Genomic DNA, 11,877 nt, shown 5'->3' on the forward strand with positions numbered 1-11,877 from the left:
GCGCAGGACCGGGGGCTCGGCGGCAGCGGCGGCGGGGCCGGCGCGGCTGAAGGGACCGGAGGAGCTACCGGGGCCGGGGCTGCTCCGTACTTTCGTCTGGCTGTTCCTGCGGGGCTACCTGCTGCACACGCACCGGCTGCAGGTGCGCCGGGGCAGCCCGGCCCGGGGCTGCGGGCGTGCGGGGGTCGGGCTGCGTGGGGGCCTGGCGACCCTGCACGGGGGCGTAGGGGAGGAGGAGGAGGGTTAGGAGGGGTGCGTGGCATGGAGGGGTTCCGGGGGGGCTGCAGGGAGGGTGCTGTACCCGGAGGGGCTTTGCAAGGGAGGGAGTGGGTGCGGGCTGGGGACAAGGGGAGATGGGCTCCAGGGAGGGGGTTAGCTGCCGACAGGTGACGGCAGGGAGTGAGCGGGGGCGGCAGTGCAGGGGAGCAGAGGGGCTGGGCGGTGGGGGACACCCGGCGCCGTAGGGTGATGCTGGGGCCAGCAAGCAGAACCGAGTGACCTCGGGAGGGTCCAGCCTGCCCAGGGCTGCTCTCCGAGCCGGTCAGGCAGCTGAGGGCAAAGGTTCGGGGGCATCTCACAGGGTCCTGGCATCCCTGGGCTCCCTGCTGTGACAGCTGGAAGGAGCAGCGGTTTTGGGTGCAGGTGACTGGGCAGGTTTTTGGGCAGATGATACCAAGACAGGGGAGGGGTAGGCAGAGGTATTTGTTTTCTTCTGTCAACACTTCCTCATACGTCGGATGAAGCAAGCAATGGGCTTGGCTGGCTGCAAGCCAGGCGGCATCTTCCAGCGCCCTGGAGCTCTGGCCAGCCCGAGAAGCGTGCGGGATCAGGCCTCCCTGGCATCTCAGAGTGCCAGGCACTGCTGGTTGGAGAAGGACAGTGGGATTTCAGGGTGTAGGCACTGGAGCTCCCTCCTGCTCCCTCCTGCCCTTGGGACACAGCCTGGCTTTGCAGAAAGATTGCCCTCATGCTCTGGAGGTGCCTTTCCCCAGGTCCAGGCAGCTCTAGCTCCTCACAGCCCAGCTCTCCAAGGCCTGCACTGTGCCAGGTCGTGGCTGCCAGCAGATGCTGGTGGGCAGGCTTCAAGCTGGGGCACAGCTGCCCCATGCCCACGAGCTGCCTGCAATACCGGGGCGGCCGTCCCTCCCCCTCCTCCTGCCACCATGCATGAGGAACGTCTCCCCGTGGTGACGAATCCAGCTGAATCCAGGCGCAGGCTGCGATGCAGACAGTCACCAAGGGAGATTGTACCACGTGCATTCCCGCAGCCACGGGGAATGGGGACCAGGGCTTGCCTGCTAAGTCCCCTGCATCCCCCCGTGCTTGGCCATGCTCTGCAGGGGCTCTGGCAGTGCCTGGGTGGGATGGAAAGTGTCCTTTGGACATGGCCCTGTGCAGATCCACTTGCAAAGGGCTGCCCAGCTGCCCCCAAAGGATGCACTTGGAGGTCACGGTGCTCCCGGCCAGGGAAGCAGGTGTGGCACCTGTGGCTGCAGACAAGGAGAGGGGACCTGCAGCCAACAGGGCCCAGGGCTGATGTTGGTAAACATCCCCTAGCTGGGTTGTGATCCTGTGGCCCTGGGGCTATGCCCTGGAGGTGACAGCCTGTTCTGGGAGCAGCCCAGTCATGCCCTAGCCTGGTGCTGCCTTCCCACTGCTGATCATTAACCACCCTTACTGGGTGGTGAGTTCAAGGACCCACTCAATGACTGTTGTCCCCAGGTTAAGCAGAGCTGGGGCCATGCTGGAAGCAGCAGGACTTAGTCCTGCTGGTGGTTGCTGCAATGGTCCTGCATCTCAGCACACTCCTGTGCTTGGCACTTGTCTCTGTCCCTGCTGTCCCTTCTTGGTCTTCCTTCCCCAAAAGATCCACCAGGCTGTCTCTGCATCTCTGGGGTGGGTGAAGGATGTGCCAGTCTGTGCTGAGGGTCAGCGCCTGGGGTACTTGGTGCTGGGAGAGGAAGTGAGCCCAGAAACACCAGCCCAGGCCATCTGCAGAGCACTTCAAGGATGCTGCCAGCTTGGGGGTGCCAGGGGCAGGTGCTTGAGCTGAGCTGATGCTGAGGGGTCTATGGGATGAGTGCAGATAGGCACATTCAGGGCAGCGTTGGGGCAGGGAGGGTCTGACCCAGCTCGTCCCATTGACCTTGCTATGCTTTGTGCATCACAGGTGATATCCCGACGCCTTTATGGACCTATCTGGAAGTCAACCTTCGGACATTATAGGAACATCAACATCGGGAGCCCGGTGGTGCTGGAGCAGCTGCTGCGGCAGGAGGGCAAGTACCCGATGCGGAGCGACATGGCCCTGTGGAAGGAGCACCGGGACACCCGGCGCCTGCCCTACGGACCCTTCACCGAGTGAGTCTTGCCCTGGCTGTGCTCTCTGGGCCAGCATGCATCTCCTGCCCTTCCTTACGTGTAGGGCCCAGGTGGCAGTTTGCATTACTCCCGCTCCTGCGAGCTGCCTGTCCCCACCAAGCAGAAGGGCATGGCCACGGTGGGTGGAATGACCCCTGGGATGGTTCCAGCCCAGGGTGGGGAGTGCACGCACAGGGATTGGGGAACTGCTGCCAGCCACTGCCCCCTGCCCGTCCGTGCCCCCAGCGCTGAGCCTCGTCCCCACCCAGGGAAGGGGAGCGCTGGTACCGCCTGCGCCAGGTCCTCAACAAGCGGCTGCTGAAGCCCTCGGAGGCGCTGCTGTACGCGGATGCCATCGGGGAGGTGGTGTCAGACCTGATGGTGCGCCTGCGGGAGGAGCGGAGCCGCAGCCCCTCGGGCGTGCTGGTGGGGGACGTGGCCAACCTGCTCTACCGCTTTGCCCTGGAAGGTAGGGGTGTCCTCTCCCTCACCCCTGCCCTGTCCCACATTCCCATTCCTCCAGAGGTCTGGATGCTGTTTGTCCCCCACAGGCATCTCTTATATCCTCTTCGAGACCCGCATCGGGTGCCTCAAGCAGCAGGTCCCTGCTGAGACCCAGCGCTTCATTGACTCCATCAACCTCATGTTCAAGAACTCCATTTTTGCCACCGTCCTGCCCCGATGGAGCCGCAAGGTGCTGCCCTTCTGGGACCGTTACCTGGACAGCTGGGACACCATCTTCGCCTTTGGTGAGCGGTGACCATGGGGGTCCAGTGTGGTGGCACTGGACTCCCTAAGGACCCTCAAAAGTGGGGCAGTCCCTGGCCAAATGTCTTTTTGGCAGCCCTCGCTCTGTCAGCTTTGGTTCCTACTCTCTGTCCCTGCAGGCAAGACACTGATTGACCGAAAGATGGAGGAGCTGGAGGGGCAGGTGGAGCGTGGCAAGGAGGTGTCCGGCTACCTGAGCTACCTGCTGGCCAGTGGCAGACTCAGCCTGGATGAGGTCTATGGCAGCGTGGCCGAGTTGCTGCTGGCCGGTGTGGACACGGTGAGAGCCAGGCAGCTGCTGCCAGGGGATCCCTGCTGTGCTCCATGCCCAGGGGAACCCATGGGGCCATGTCCACCCAGCCCTTGCGAGCTTTAGCCCGGTTGGGGCTGATGCCCCAGAGAGGCAAACCCTCAGGGATTGGTCAGTACAGACCCTGTCCTCTGCTCTGCTTTGTATCCTGCGCCCTGCCTCCCTCTCCGCTGTGCTTGCTGCCCCTCACCCCTGACTTTCCTGCATACCAGAGCAGGGGCTCTCTGGTACCGTACTGATGCTGTGCGTGGCACAAGGCTGCTCAGGTACTGGCCCCAATTCCTTCACTCTCCCTGGTGCTCCACTCCCCAGACCTCCAACACGCTGTCCTGGGCTTTGTACCACCTCTCCCGGGACCCAGACATCCAGGAGACCCTGTACCAGGAGCTGAAAGCTGTTGTGCCTGCTGACCGGTTTCCTGCCGCTGAGGATATCCCCAAGTTGCCGATGCTTCGGGCCATTATCAAGGAGACTCTGAGGTACATCCCAGCCGTGTCCCCTCCCCTGAGGTGCTGGTCACCAGCCCCTTCGCCAGGGGGGATGCACCAACCAAGCAGGATGCAAGGCTGAATTTCAGTCCCTCTGGACTGCAAATATCCACCTGCCCCCCTGGGGAGCTGCTGAGCCTTGTCCTGCCTGCGTCTCGCTCTCTCCTGGCTCTGCAGATGAGTCCTGTTCCCCCACTAACTCTCCCCATATCCCAGAGTCTACCCTGTGGTGCCCACCAACGCCAGGGTCTTCTACGAGAAGGACATTGTCATCGGAGACTACCTCTTCCCCAAGAACGTGAGTGGGGGCCGTGCTGGGGGGACCCCCGGTGCACTCCGTGGGGCCAGGCGGGGTCATTAAACCCCAATTCCCACCCTGCAGACTAAGAACGTGAGTGGGGGCCGTGCTGTGGGGACCCCCTCTGCACTCCGTGGGGCCAGGCGGGGTCATTAAACCCCAATTCCCACCCTGCAGACCCTCTTTGTCCTGGCGCACTACGCGATGTCCCATGATGAGACCTACTTCCCCGAGCCTGAGCGGTTCCTGCCCCAGCGCTGGCTCCGGGGACATGGCTCCCCTCACCACCCCTTCAGCTCCATCCCCTTCGGCTACGGGGTTCGCGCGTGTGTCGGGCGCCGCATCGCTGAGCTGGAGATGCACCTGGCCCTTGCCAGGGTAAGTAGGGATCCCTCCACTTCGGGTATCTTGCCATGAGCTGGGATGGGCATCTCAGGGAATCCCCAAGGCACTGCCAACCCTCCTTCTCCCCACAGATGATCCAGGCATTTGAGGTGCGGCCGGACCCCCGTGGCGTAGAAGTGACATCTGTGTCCCGCATTGTCCTGGTGGCTGACAAGCCCATCAACCTGGAATTCATCGCTCGCCCAGGAGCCCCCTGACTGCACGTCCATCCCCCACCCTGGGTGCCAGATGGAGATCCCCCTTACTGCCCCACAAGGAGGATAGGAAGGCAAACCCCTTCCCTGGCCAGCTTGGGCCTGGGGGCTCACAGCCCCACAGTGGGAAAGGTGGGGGGGATGAGAGATTGCCCCCAAATCACCCTTGGGCCACTAGTAGCCCCCTGCCCAAAATCAGCAGGAGGTTTAGGGAACTGCTGTGCCTTTGACACACTGCAGGGGGGTTGTGTCCCCCCATCCCGTGTCCAGCTGGGCTGCATCACGAGCCTGGGAGCTCTTTGGGACTGGGGGAAAGCAGGGAGGGGGCTTGCAGCCATTTGGTGTCTCCTTCGTCCTGTCCTTGTGTAGCTGCGTGTGGATCTGTGCCTGGAGCCAGGACATCTGGGTCCTCTCTGAACAGCTGACCTTGGCCTCAGAAACTTCTCTGTGCCTCACTTTTCCCCTTGCTCCCAGGGGAGGGTTGAGTGCTAGCGGTGTTTGGGGTTTGCGCCTTTCCCAAGGGACAGAATCAGCCCTGGTCCTGAGAAAGCCCTGGTCCAACAATAACACATTCCTCATGATGGGAGGAGGTCTGTCACCACCCAGCACTGGTATTGCATCCCCTGGCAGAGCCAGCCGGCTCAGGAGGGATGTTTAGATTCTGGGACCTTCCACTGTCAGCCTTATTGCACTGAGATGCTGATAAGGGGTCACTGATAAGGGGAATGGCAGGGCTCACTGCAGGCAAAGCAGGAAGAGAAAGATCAGCTCAGCATCCCCTACTCCCAAACCAGGACCATTGCAAGGCTCACAGCTGGTAGCAGCCACAGGCAGGGGATGCATTGCCATTTGCCCAGAGTCCTTGAGGGATGGGGCATGGAACATTTTTAACAGTGAACCCCTCATACTTTTCTTCTTCTTGGACTGAGGGAAGCAGCAAGCAGAAACCTTTCTGGTACCAAAGCTTCTGTCCCTCAGTGTGTCCCCAAAGCGACCTGCACGTCACCAAGATGATTAAGACTGCATGTCTTGTGTCCCCATCCCCTCAGTTCTACCCACATGTGCCAAGGTACTACTCTGCCAGTGCCAAACTTGCTGGCAAACAGCCAGCACCCCTTCCCCAGCCTGATTCTCTCCAGAGCAGTCATGCCCAGCTTTACCCCAGAAAGGCAAGAGGCAGTTCTTGGATCAGGCTGTTTTGTTACAGCAAGGCTGAACAGACTAACAAATAAATAAATATCCCCTGCCCGCCCCAAAACGTGCACAGGGTCTCCATGCAAGTGCCCATCCTGCTGCCAGCTCTGGCACAGACTGTGCCTCTGCCAGAGAGCTCCAGCCCCGTGTGACCCTAAAATAAAAAAGCCTGTGTGTGCAGCTGAGCCTACGCTACCAGGCACCGAGCACAGACAGCGGGACTGTGTTCACTAGGAGGGAGCCACAATAGAAATGCTCGGATCCATCAGCAGGATGGCAGAGGGGTGGCCAGGTCCTCTGGGGCTATGTGGGTCTCTGCCCAGCTGCAGGCATGTTGCAGCCCCTCCAGCATCGTGCCCACTGAGCATCACTGTGTGCTCAGTGGCAAGAGGCACCCCTGGGTCCCATTTTCAGTGTTTCTGCCTCTCCGAGACTGGCAGAATCTAGCCCTGGACTCAAGACGAGCCCGAGGACTGGGGTGAACAGGCATGTGCTCCCCACAGAGAGCCTTCGGGCCCAAGCCTCCTTCTCACAGGTCGCACAAGAGGTCCCCGAGTCAGACGAGACAGTGGCATTTCCCTGGTGTCTTCAGAGTGAGGATCGGTCGATGCCTGTGGGGCAAGACAGCGTGTGAGACCATAACCCAGATCAGTGCTGGACTGAGCACCCTGTGACATGGCCCCTCCAACCATCCCAGTGGACACTGGGGTCTTTCCTCCAGTCCTTGCTTGTATGCAAGCCCTGGGGTAGGAGGGAGAGAAGTTTGGCTGGCATGGCACATCTCAGTGGCCCCCTGCAGCTCCTGATACAGCCACCCCTGTGGGCATCAGGGAGAGGGTGAGCAAAGGCACTGTGGTGGGGGAATGGGGGGAGGGGGGCAAGGGGGATATCCCATTTGTGGCTAACACACGCCATTCCCAGTCCCCTTCTGTGCAGAGCAGCTGGGCACTGCTGGGGGAGCTGGTAGGCACAGGCGTGTCCCAACCCCTTGCCCACCACCACCCCAAAAAGCATAATTACCTTTGGGAAGCAGTTGGGAACTGGAGCCAGCTCCCCCCTCCTCATTTCACCCCTAAAGAGATGCCACAGTGGGTGCCAGGACCATGCCCATCCATAGCCAGTGAGGATTCACCAGGCAGTGGGTGAGCAGAGCCAGCTGCAGGTGGCCAGGCAGTGTGGTTCCAATGCCACCTGGGAGTGAGCCCTGTCTCTGGAACAGATGGTTTTGGGGCTGCTGCAAGTGGAGGGGGTGGGGGACTCTGCCAGCTGGGACCCATGAGCTGGCCACGTTTTGCTTATGGCTAGTGGTGGGCACCATGTCTGGGGTGTGCGAGCGGGGATCTGTCCACTCTGTGTCCCTTGGGAATGGCACTGGAGGTGCTCAGGTCTCAGAGGGGAATGAGGCAAGATCAAAAATAGGCTTTTGTCTTGGGGTGCATCACACCCAAGACAACCCAAAGCCCAGGGACCTGCAAAACCTGCATTCCACACACTGCCTGAATGGGGTTCTGGCAGAGTGTCTCCATGGAAGGTGCCCCCATCCCTCCTCACCGTCACCAGGGATCCCCTGTGATCCTTGTGCATCCCCGGGACAAGCAGCATCTGGGTCCTGCTGTCCCCACCTGGGCACCCAGCGCTGCCACACCCCAGCCCCAGCCTCCTCCATGCCCCAGGACCACTTTGGATGGGGCAGAGGCAGGTGACCCAGCAGCAGGGAGGGGACAGGCACACAGCAACGGGGGGGTGGCACCTACCTGAAGTGGAGAGAAATTGAGGGTGCAAATGGAGAAAGATGGAGCACCGTGGGCTAAGAGTTAAGAGCATCAATACCTGCAGGAGTGAGCACAAGGGCCTGCAGGATGTCAGAGAGGGAGACGATGCCCCGCGGGTACCGGTTCTCATCCACCAGAACCAGGCGATGGACCTGTGGGGGCAGGCAGAGCATCACGGCAGGCTGGGCAGCTGGCAGCCAGGCTGGCACAAGGCACCCCAGCCACTCACCTGCTCCTTGGCAATACGGTCAATGATGTCCTCCATAGGTTCATGGGGGTAGCAGGTGAGGACCCCCTCCAGGCAGACACTGCGTTGCTGCAGTGCCTCCCTCACACTGATCTCCAGGTTGTTGTAGGTCTTCTGGGCTGCCAGGTGCTGTGATAGATGTGTCCCCATTCAGCGCCCCACGGTGTCCTTGCACCCCCTTGTGCCACCACAGAAGGGACGCTGAGCCCAGGAGGTGCACAGAGCAATGTGCACTGGCACGTGCATGACAATGCACGTGGCGTGGGTTTGCATGGGCACAGACAGGTATAAGCACCCCACCAGTGCATGCAAGGGGCCAGACTTGAGCCTGGGCATGCACACACGCAGGGTACTCACAATGACATCAAACCGCGAGTACAGGCCAACCACTTGCCCTGCAAAGAGAAACAATGCAGGGGCTGCAGAAGGAGCCCTAGGGACCAGCTGCCATGCTCCTCCCACACCCCAAGGGCCAGAAGAGGGGTTTTGGGTAGGGATGGTGCTGGAGCTGTTAGCAGAGGGAGATGAGGACGTCACTTTTTCCCTCCCCAGGTACCAGCATCATTGATGACAGGCAAGGCGGAGACGCGGCGATCCACAAAAATCTCCAAGGCAGTGTGGATTGGGGCAGTCTCAGCCACCACGGCCAGATCACGGAAGGTGCCAACGCACAGTTCCTGCACTGTTTTCTTCAGGAAGCGTGGCTTGGGGATGGTAGAAGCCTTCAATGGGACAGGGCAGGGCTGGGCTGGCACCTGCATGTACCTTGACACCCTTGCCTGTGACACCAGCCATGAGTGTACACAAACAGCCCCAGCACTCACAAAGATGTGGAGAAACTTGAGGATGCGCTTGTGCGTCAGGATGTGCAGGACATTGCCCGAGACAGGCTCAATGACAGGCAGGCGGTGGATTTTGTGCTTGATCAGGGAGTAGACAGCATCAAAGAGGCTGTGGGTGATGAGGACATCGTGGTGGGATAGGGCTGCGTTCAGGTGCACACACACACCCACTCCAAGGGGTGTGCTCTCCCCCAGTGGACAGGCTCTCACCTATTGCTTGGAGAGATGTAGACCAGTGGCTTGAGGGAGCCCTGCAGGTACACCTCTGCCAAGGGAGAGAGCTATGAGAGGAGGTCCTCCAGCCCTCTCCTGCAGCCCCACAACCCCAGAGTCCACCTCCCATGCCCTGTGTGACAACATCAGCCCAGCCACCCACATGATTTTTACCTCTCCAGGTCTCAATCTTGTGCTCCTCCACCTCGTAGATCTGAACCTGGAGGCAGGGAAATGCCCTGGTCATAGTGGCTCCAAGTGGGACTGAGGACACTCTGAGACACTGCCCCTTTCCATGGGCATTGCACCCAGCGACCCAAACACAGGGATTACATTTTGGGAGCCAAGCAGGGGAGGAACAAGTGGATGCTGGTCTGGCCCGGAATCATCCCCTGGTCACTGTCTAGCGATTAAGAAGGGACCAGGAGTGGTGGGGACGGCCGCTCCCTGTGCCATGCATGCCCTGATCCCCCAAGCCCTCCTCACGGCACTCACCAAAGGTGAGCGGTAGTAGCGGTGGAGGATGTTGATGAAGTCGGTGATGGTGAGCATCCCTGTGGAGACAGGTGGGGCTGGCAGCGCTGCCTGTACCCTCTCTGCCAGGCAGGGGATGGGGCCAGGCATTGCTTCTGGCACTCACCCACAAAGCTCTGCGTCTTGCTATCCCAGAGAGGGGCAGCACGAACCCCGTTGGCCACCAGTGCCAAAAAGGCTTTCTTGATCTGCTGGCAGAGTGCAGAGGGGTTCAGAGGATCCCCAAGTCTACTTCTTCACTGCCCATCCCCACTCATCCCCCAGGTTATCACCTCCAGGGAGACGTCAAAGACAACGAGCTTGCAGCTGGTGGGGATGGCATCATAGCAGCAGTGGCTCCTCAAGAAGTGCATATAGACCTCGGCATCAGGGGTCTGAAACTCGGCCTCTGGGCCCAGCCCCAGTATCTCATTTCCCAGTGTGAAGGTGACAGGTCTCCTGTATTCTTCCTCCTCCTCTTCCTCCTCCTCTTCCTCCTCCCTGGGGCATACAGCCTTCGGAAACCCTGCAGGCAGTCATCCCAGCCCTAGCCAGTAAGCTGAGCTGCTGGGTCTCAGCTGCTGGGTCTCAGCACCCTCCTGCCTGGGGGGAGCAGGGGATGCTCCCAACAGAGCTCCAGTGTTCCCTATTCCACAGGGGCAGCACATAGCAGTTCTCCAGCCTGGGGCAGATTCCAGCTGAGGAGAGGGGTATGGGCAGGGTGGGCAGAGGACCAATGCACTTGTCACATGGTAAGGCAGCCCCCCCTCCTACACACCTAGACTCTTCTTGCTACCCACCTTCCTCCTCAGGGCACACAACAGCATCCCGCAGCGCCACCTGAGAGGGCACACAGTGAGGAGGGATCAGCAGGAGTCAACACAGTCTCTTCCCCACCCATGGATTCTGCCTGTACCCACCCAGTTGCTTTGGCCTACCCAAGCCAGGCAGAGAGAACTGTCTTTTCAGGGTGGGTACGTGGGCACCCCCCACCAGCCCAGGACCCCCAGAGCCTGCAGTCTCCATGGTGGCTCCAGTCCAGGACACCCAGCTTGTCCTCCTGCTCTGGGGAGACAGCAGGGTCTCCAGAGCAGGACAAGGCATGGATGGCAGGACCTCCTGCCTTCTCTCTCTGCTGCTGGAGCCAAGCATGTCCCACAGCAGCTCTGCACCCATCCTCTCCCAATCCCAAGGTGTAAATTCTGTTCTTGCTTCTTCCAGTGCAGAGAGCCTTGCCAACCCCATTGGCCCCTCCCAGGGACCATGTCCATCCCAGGAACCCTACATTAACAAAGCAGCAGCCCGAGGAAGAAGAGAGTGCACAGGGCCAGACGGCTGCCCCCGTTCCCCCAGTCCCCAGGAGACCCTACATACAGCAGCACGTGCAGAGGGAAGAGCTGAAGAGCTACCCCGGCCACAAACCTTCCTGACAGAGCCAAAGTTTACAGGCCACCCTATAATAATGAAGGCATAAAGACAAGGACCACTCCCTGAGGAACCTAGAGCCAACACGGAGAAGGAAGAGACCCTGCACAACCTGCCCCAACTGCTCCCAAGGGGCTTGGCACAGCTGGGACAAGGACGTCCTTGTCCCCAGGGCTGCACGTCCGTGGGAAGGGGCCCGTCAGCCGCCCACATTCTCCCACCCCCGGGGTGGCCTGTCCCCACGCGGGGGTCTGTAGGGCCGCGCCCCCCACCCAGCCTTACGGTACCTGGGACGCGGCGGGGCCACGGAGCTGCTCCATGCTATCTGCGGAGCAGCGCTGCTATTCTGGGCCCGCGGCTGGCGTGGCCCTGGCAGATAGAGTGTCAGCGAGCAATGCCAGCCATGCCCCCACCGCCACCGCCGGGGGGGGGACACGGCCGACACCACCGAGCAGCGCCCGCAGCCACCGAGCAGCCTCGGGCTGAGCTAGGTGGTCGCGGCCCCGGGGGCAGCGCTGGTCCTGGGGACCCGGGGGAGGGGGCGATGGAGGGATGGCTGGGGGCAGAGAGCAGAGGGACACCCCTCTCTGCGGACCCCCGTCCCCCAGGAGCCAGGGACGCGGTGCTGCCCCGCCCCGTCCGCGGTGGGGGGCACAGCGTTCCCCTCTCCAGGGGATGCTGGAGAAGGGCTGGGTCCTGCCATGGGCTGGGTGAGTGCGGACCCTTTTCCCTCGACGCTGCCCAGCCCTGCCTGTCCCTGCCCGGGATCCTGCTGCAGCTCACTGTCCGCGGCGACCCTGGTCCCACGGCGAGGGCAGCCCGACCGTGGTGTAACTCCTTCCTTGCC

General features: G+C 61.3%; 2 protein-coding genes across 5 annotated transcripts in view; one reads left to right on the top strand and one right to left on the bottom strand.

The window, feature by feature from the left end:
- The window catches only part of LOC121335742 (sterol 26-hydroxylase, mitochondrial), a 5,315-nt gene extending 51 nt beyond the window's left edge, over positions 1–5,264 (top strand). Inside the window, exons 1-9 of the mRNA XM_041404150.1 lie at positions 1–142; positions 2,171–2,361; positions 2,631–2,830; positions 2,913–3,110; positions 3,249–3,409; positions 3,752–3,918; positions 4,144–4,225; positions 4,403–4,603; positions 4,702–5,264. The exon at positions 1–142 is cut by the window's left edge and continues 51 nt beyond it. Of these exons, the coding sequence (XP_041260084.1) occupies positions 2,291–2,361; positions 2,631–2,830; positions 2,913–3,110; positions 3,249–3,409; positions 3,752–3,918; positions 4,144–4,225; positions 4,403–4,603; positions 4,702–4,827 (1,206 nt within the window). The 5' untranslated portion in view covers positions 1–142; positions 2,171–2,290 and the 3' untranslated portion in view covers positions 4,828–5,264. The remainder of the gene's footprint in view (positions 143–2,170; positions 2,362–2,630; positions 2,831–2,912; positions 3,111–3,248; positions 3,410–3,751; positions 3,919–4,143; positions 4,226–4,402; positions 4,604–4,701) is intronic.
- A 342-nt stretch (positions 5,265–5,606) lies between these two features.
- Positions 5,607–11,379, bottom strand: PRKAG3 (protein kinase AMP-activated non-catalytic subunit gamma 3). Of its 4 annotated transcripts, none has more exons than XM_041404189.1 (13): positions 11,318–11,379; positions 10,406–10,445; positions 9,899–10,131; positions 9,733–9,814; positions 9,588–9,646; positions 9,267–9,312; positions 9,090–9,144; positions 8,862–8,988; positions 8,594–8,759; positions 8,395–8,432; positions 8,020–8,166; positions 7,773–7,942; positions 5,607–6,629 (listed from the first exon to the last, which is right to left on the bottom strand). In XM_041404189.1, the coding sequence occupies exons 1-12, from the start codon at positions 11,348–11,350 to the stop codon at positions 7,826–7,828; spliced, it is 1,143 nt and encodes a 380-aa protein (XP_041260123.1). In that variant the 5' UTR covers positions 11,351–11,379; the 3' UTR covers positions 5,607–6,629; positions 7,773–7,825. The 4 variants fall into 4 exon arrangements, with proteins under 4 accessions (XP_041260123.1, XP_041260132.1, XP_041260142.1 ...); XM_041404198.1 differs by having other exon boundaries at positions 8,594–8,741; positions 9,733–9,817; XM_041404208.1 differs by having other exon boundaries at positions 7,773–7,848; positions 9,733–9,817.
- Positions 11,380–11,877: the final 498 nt, after the last annotated feature.

The sequence above is a fragment of the Onychostruthus taczanowskii genome, unplaced genomic scaffold, assembly GCF_017590055.1.
Source record: "Onychostruthus taczanowskii isolate IOZ18803 unplaced genomic scaffold, ASM1759005v1 scaffold10, whole genome shotgun sequence".
Classification (NCBI taxonomy): Eukaryota; Metazoa; Chordata; class Aves; order Passeriformes; family Passeridae; genus Onychostruthus; species Onychostruthus taczanowskii.

Coding starts and splice junctions, on each gene's coding strand:
- PRKAG3 (XM_041404177.1), bottom strand. CDS start 11,350: ATGGAGCAGCTCCGTGGCCCCGCCGCGTCCCAG. Junction 8,989..9,089: donor TACATCTCTCCAAGCAATAG/GTGAGAGCCTGT, acceptor CATCACCCACAG/CCTCTTTGATGCTGTCTACT. Junction 7,943..8,019: donor ACCGTATTGCCAAGGAGCAG/GTGAGTGGCTGG, acceptor CTGCCCCCACAG/GTCCATCGCCTGGTTCTGGT.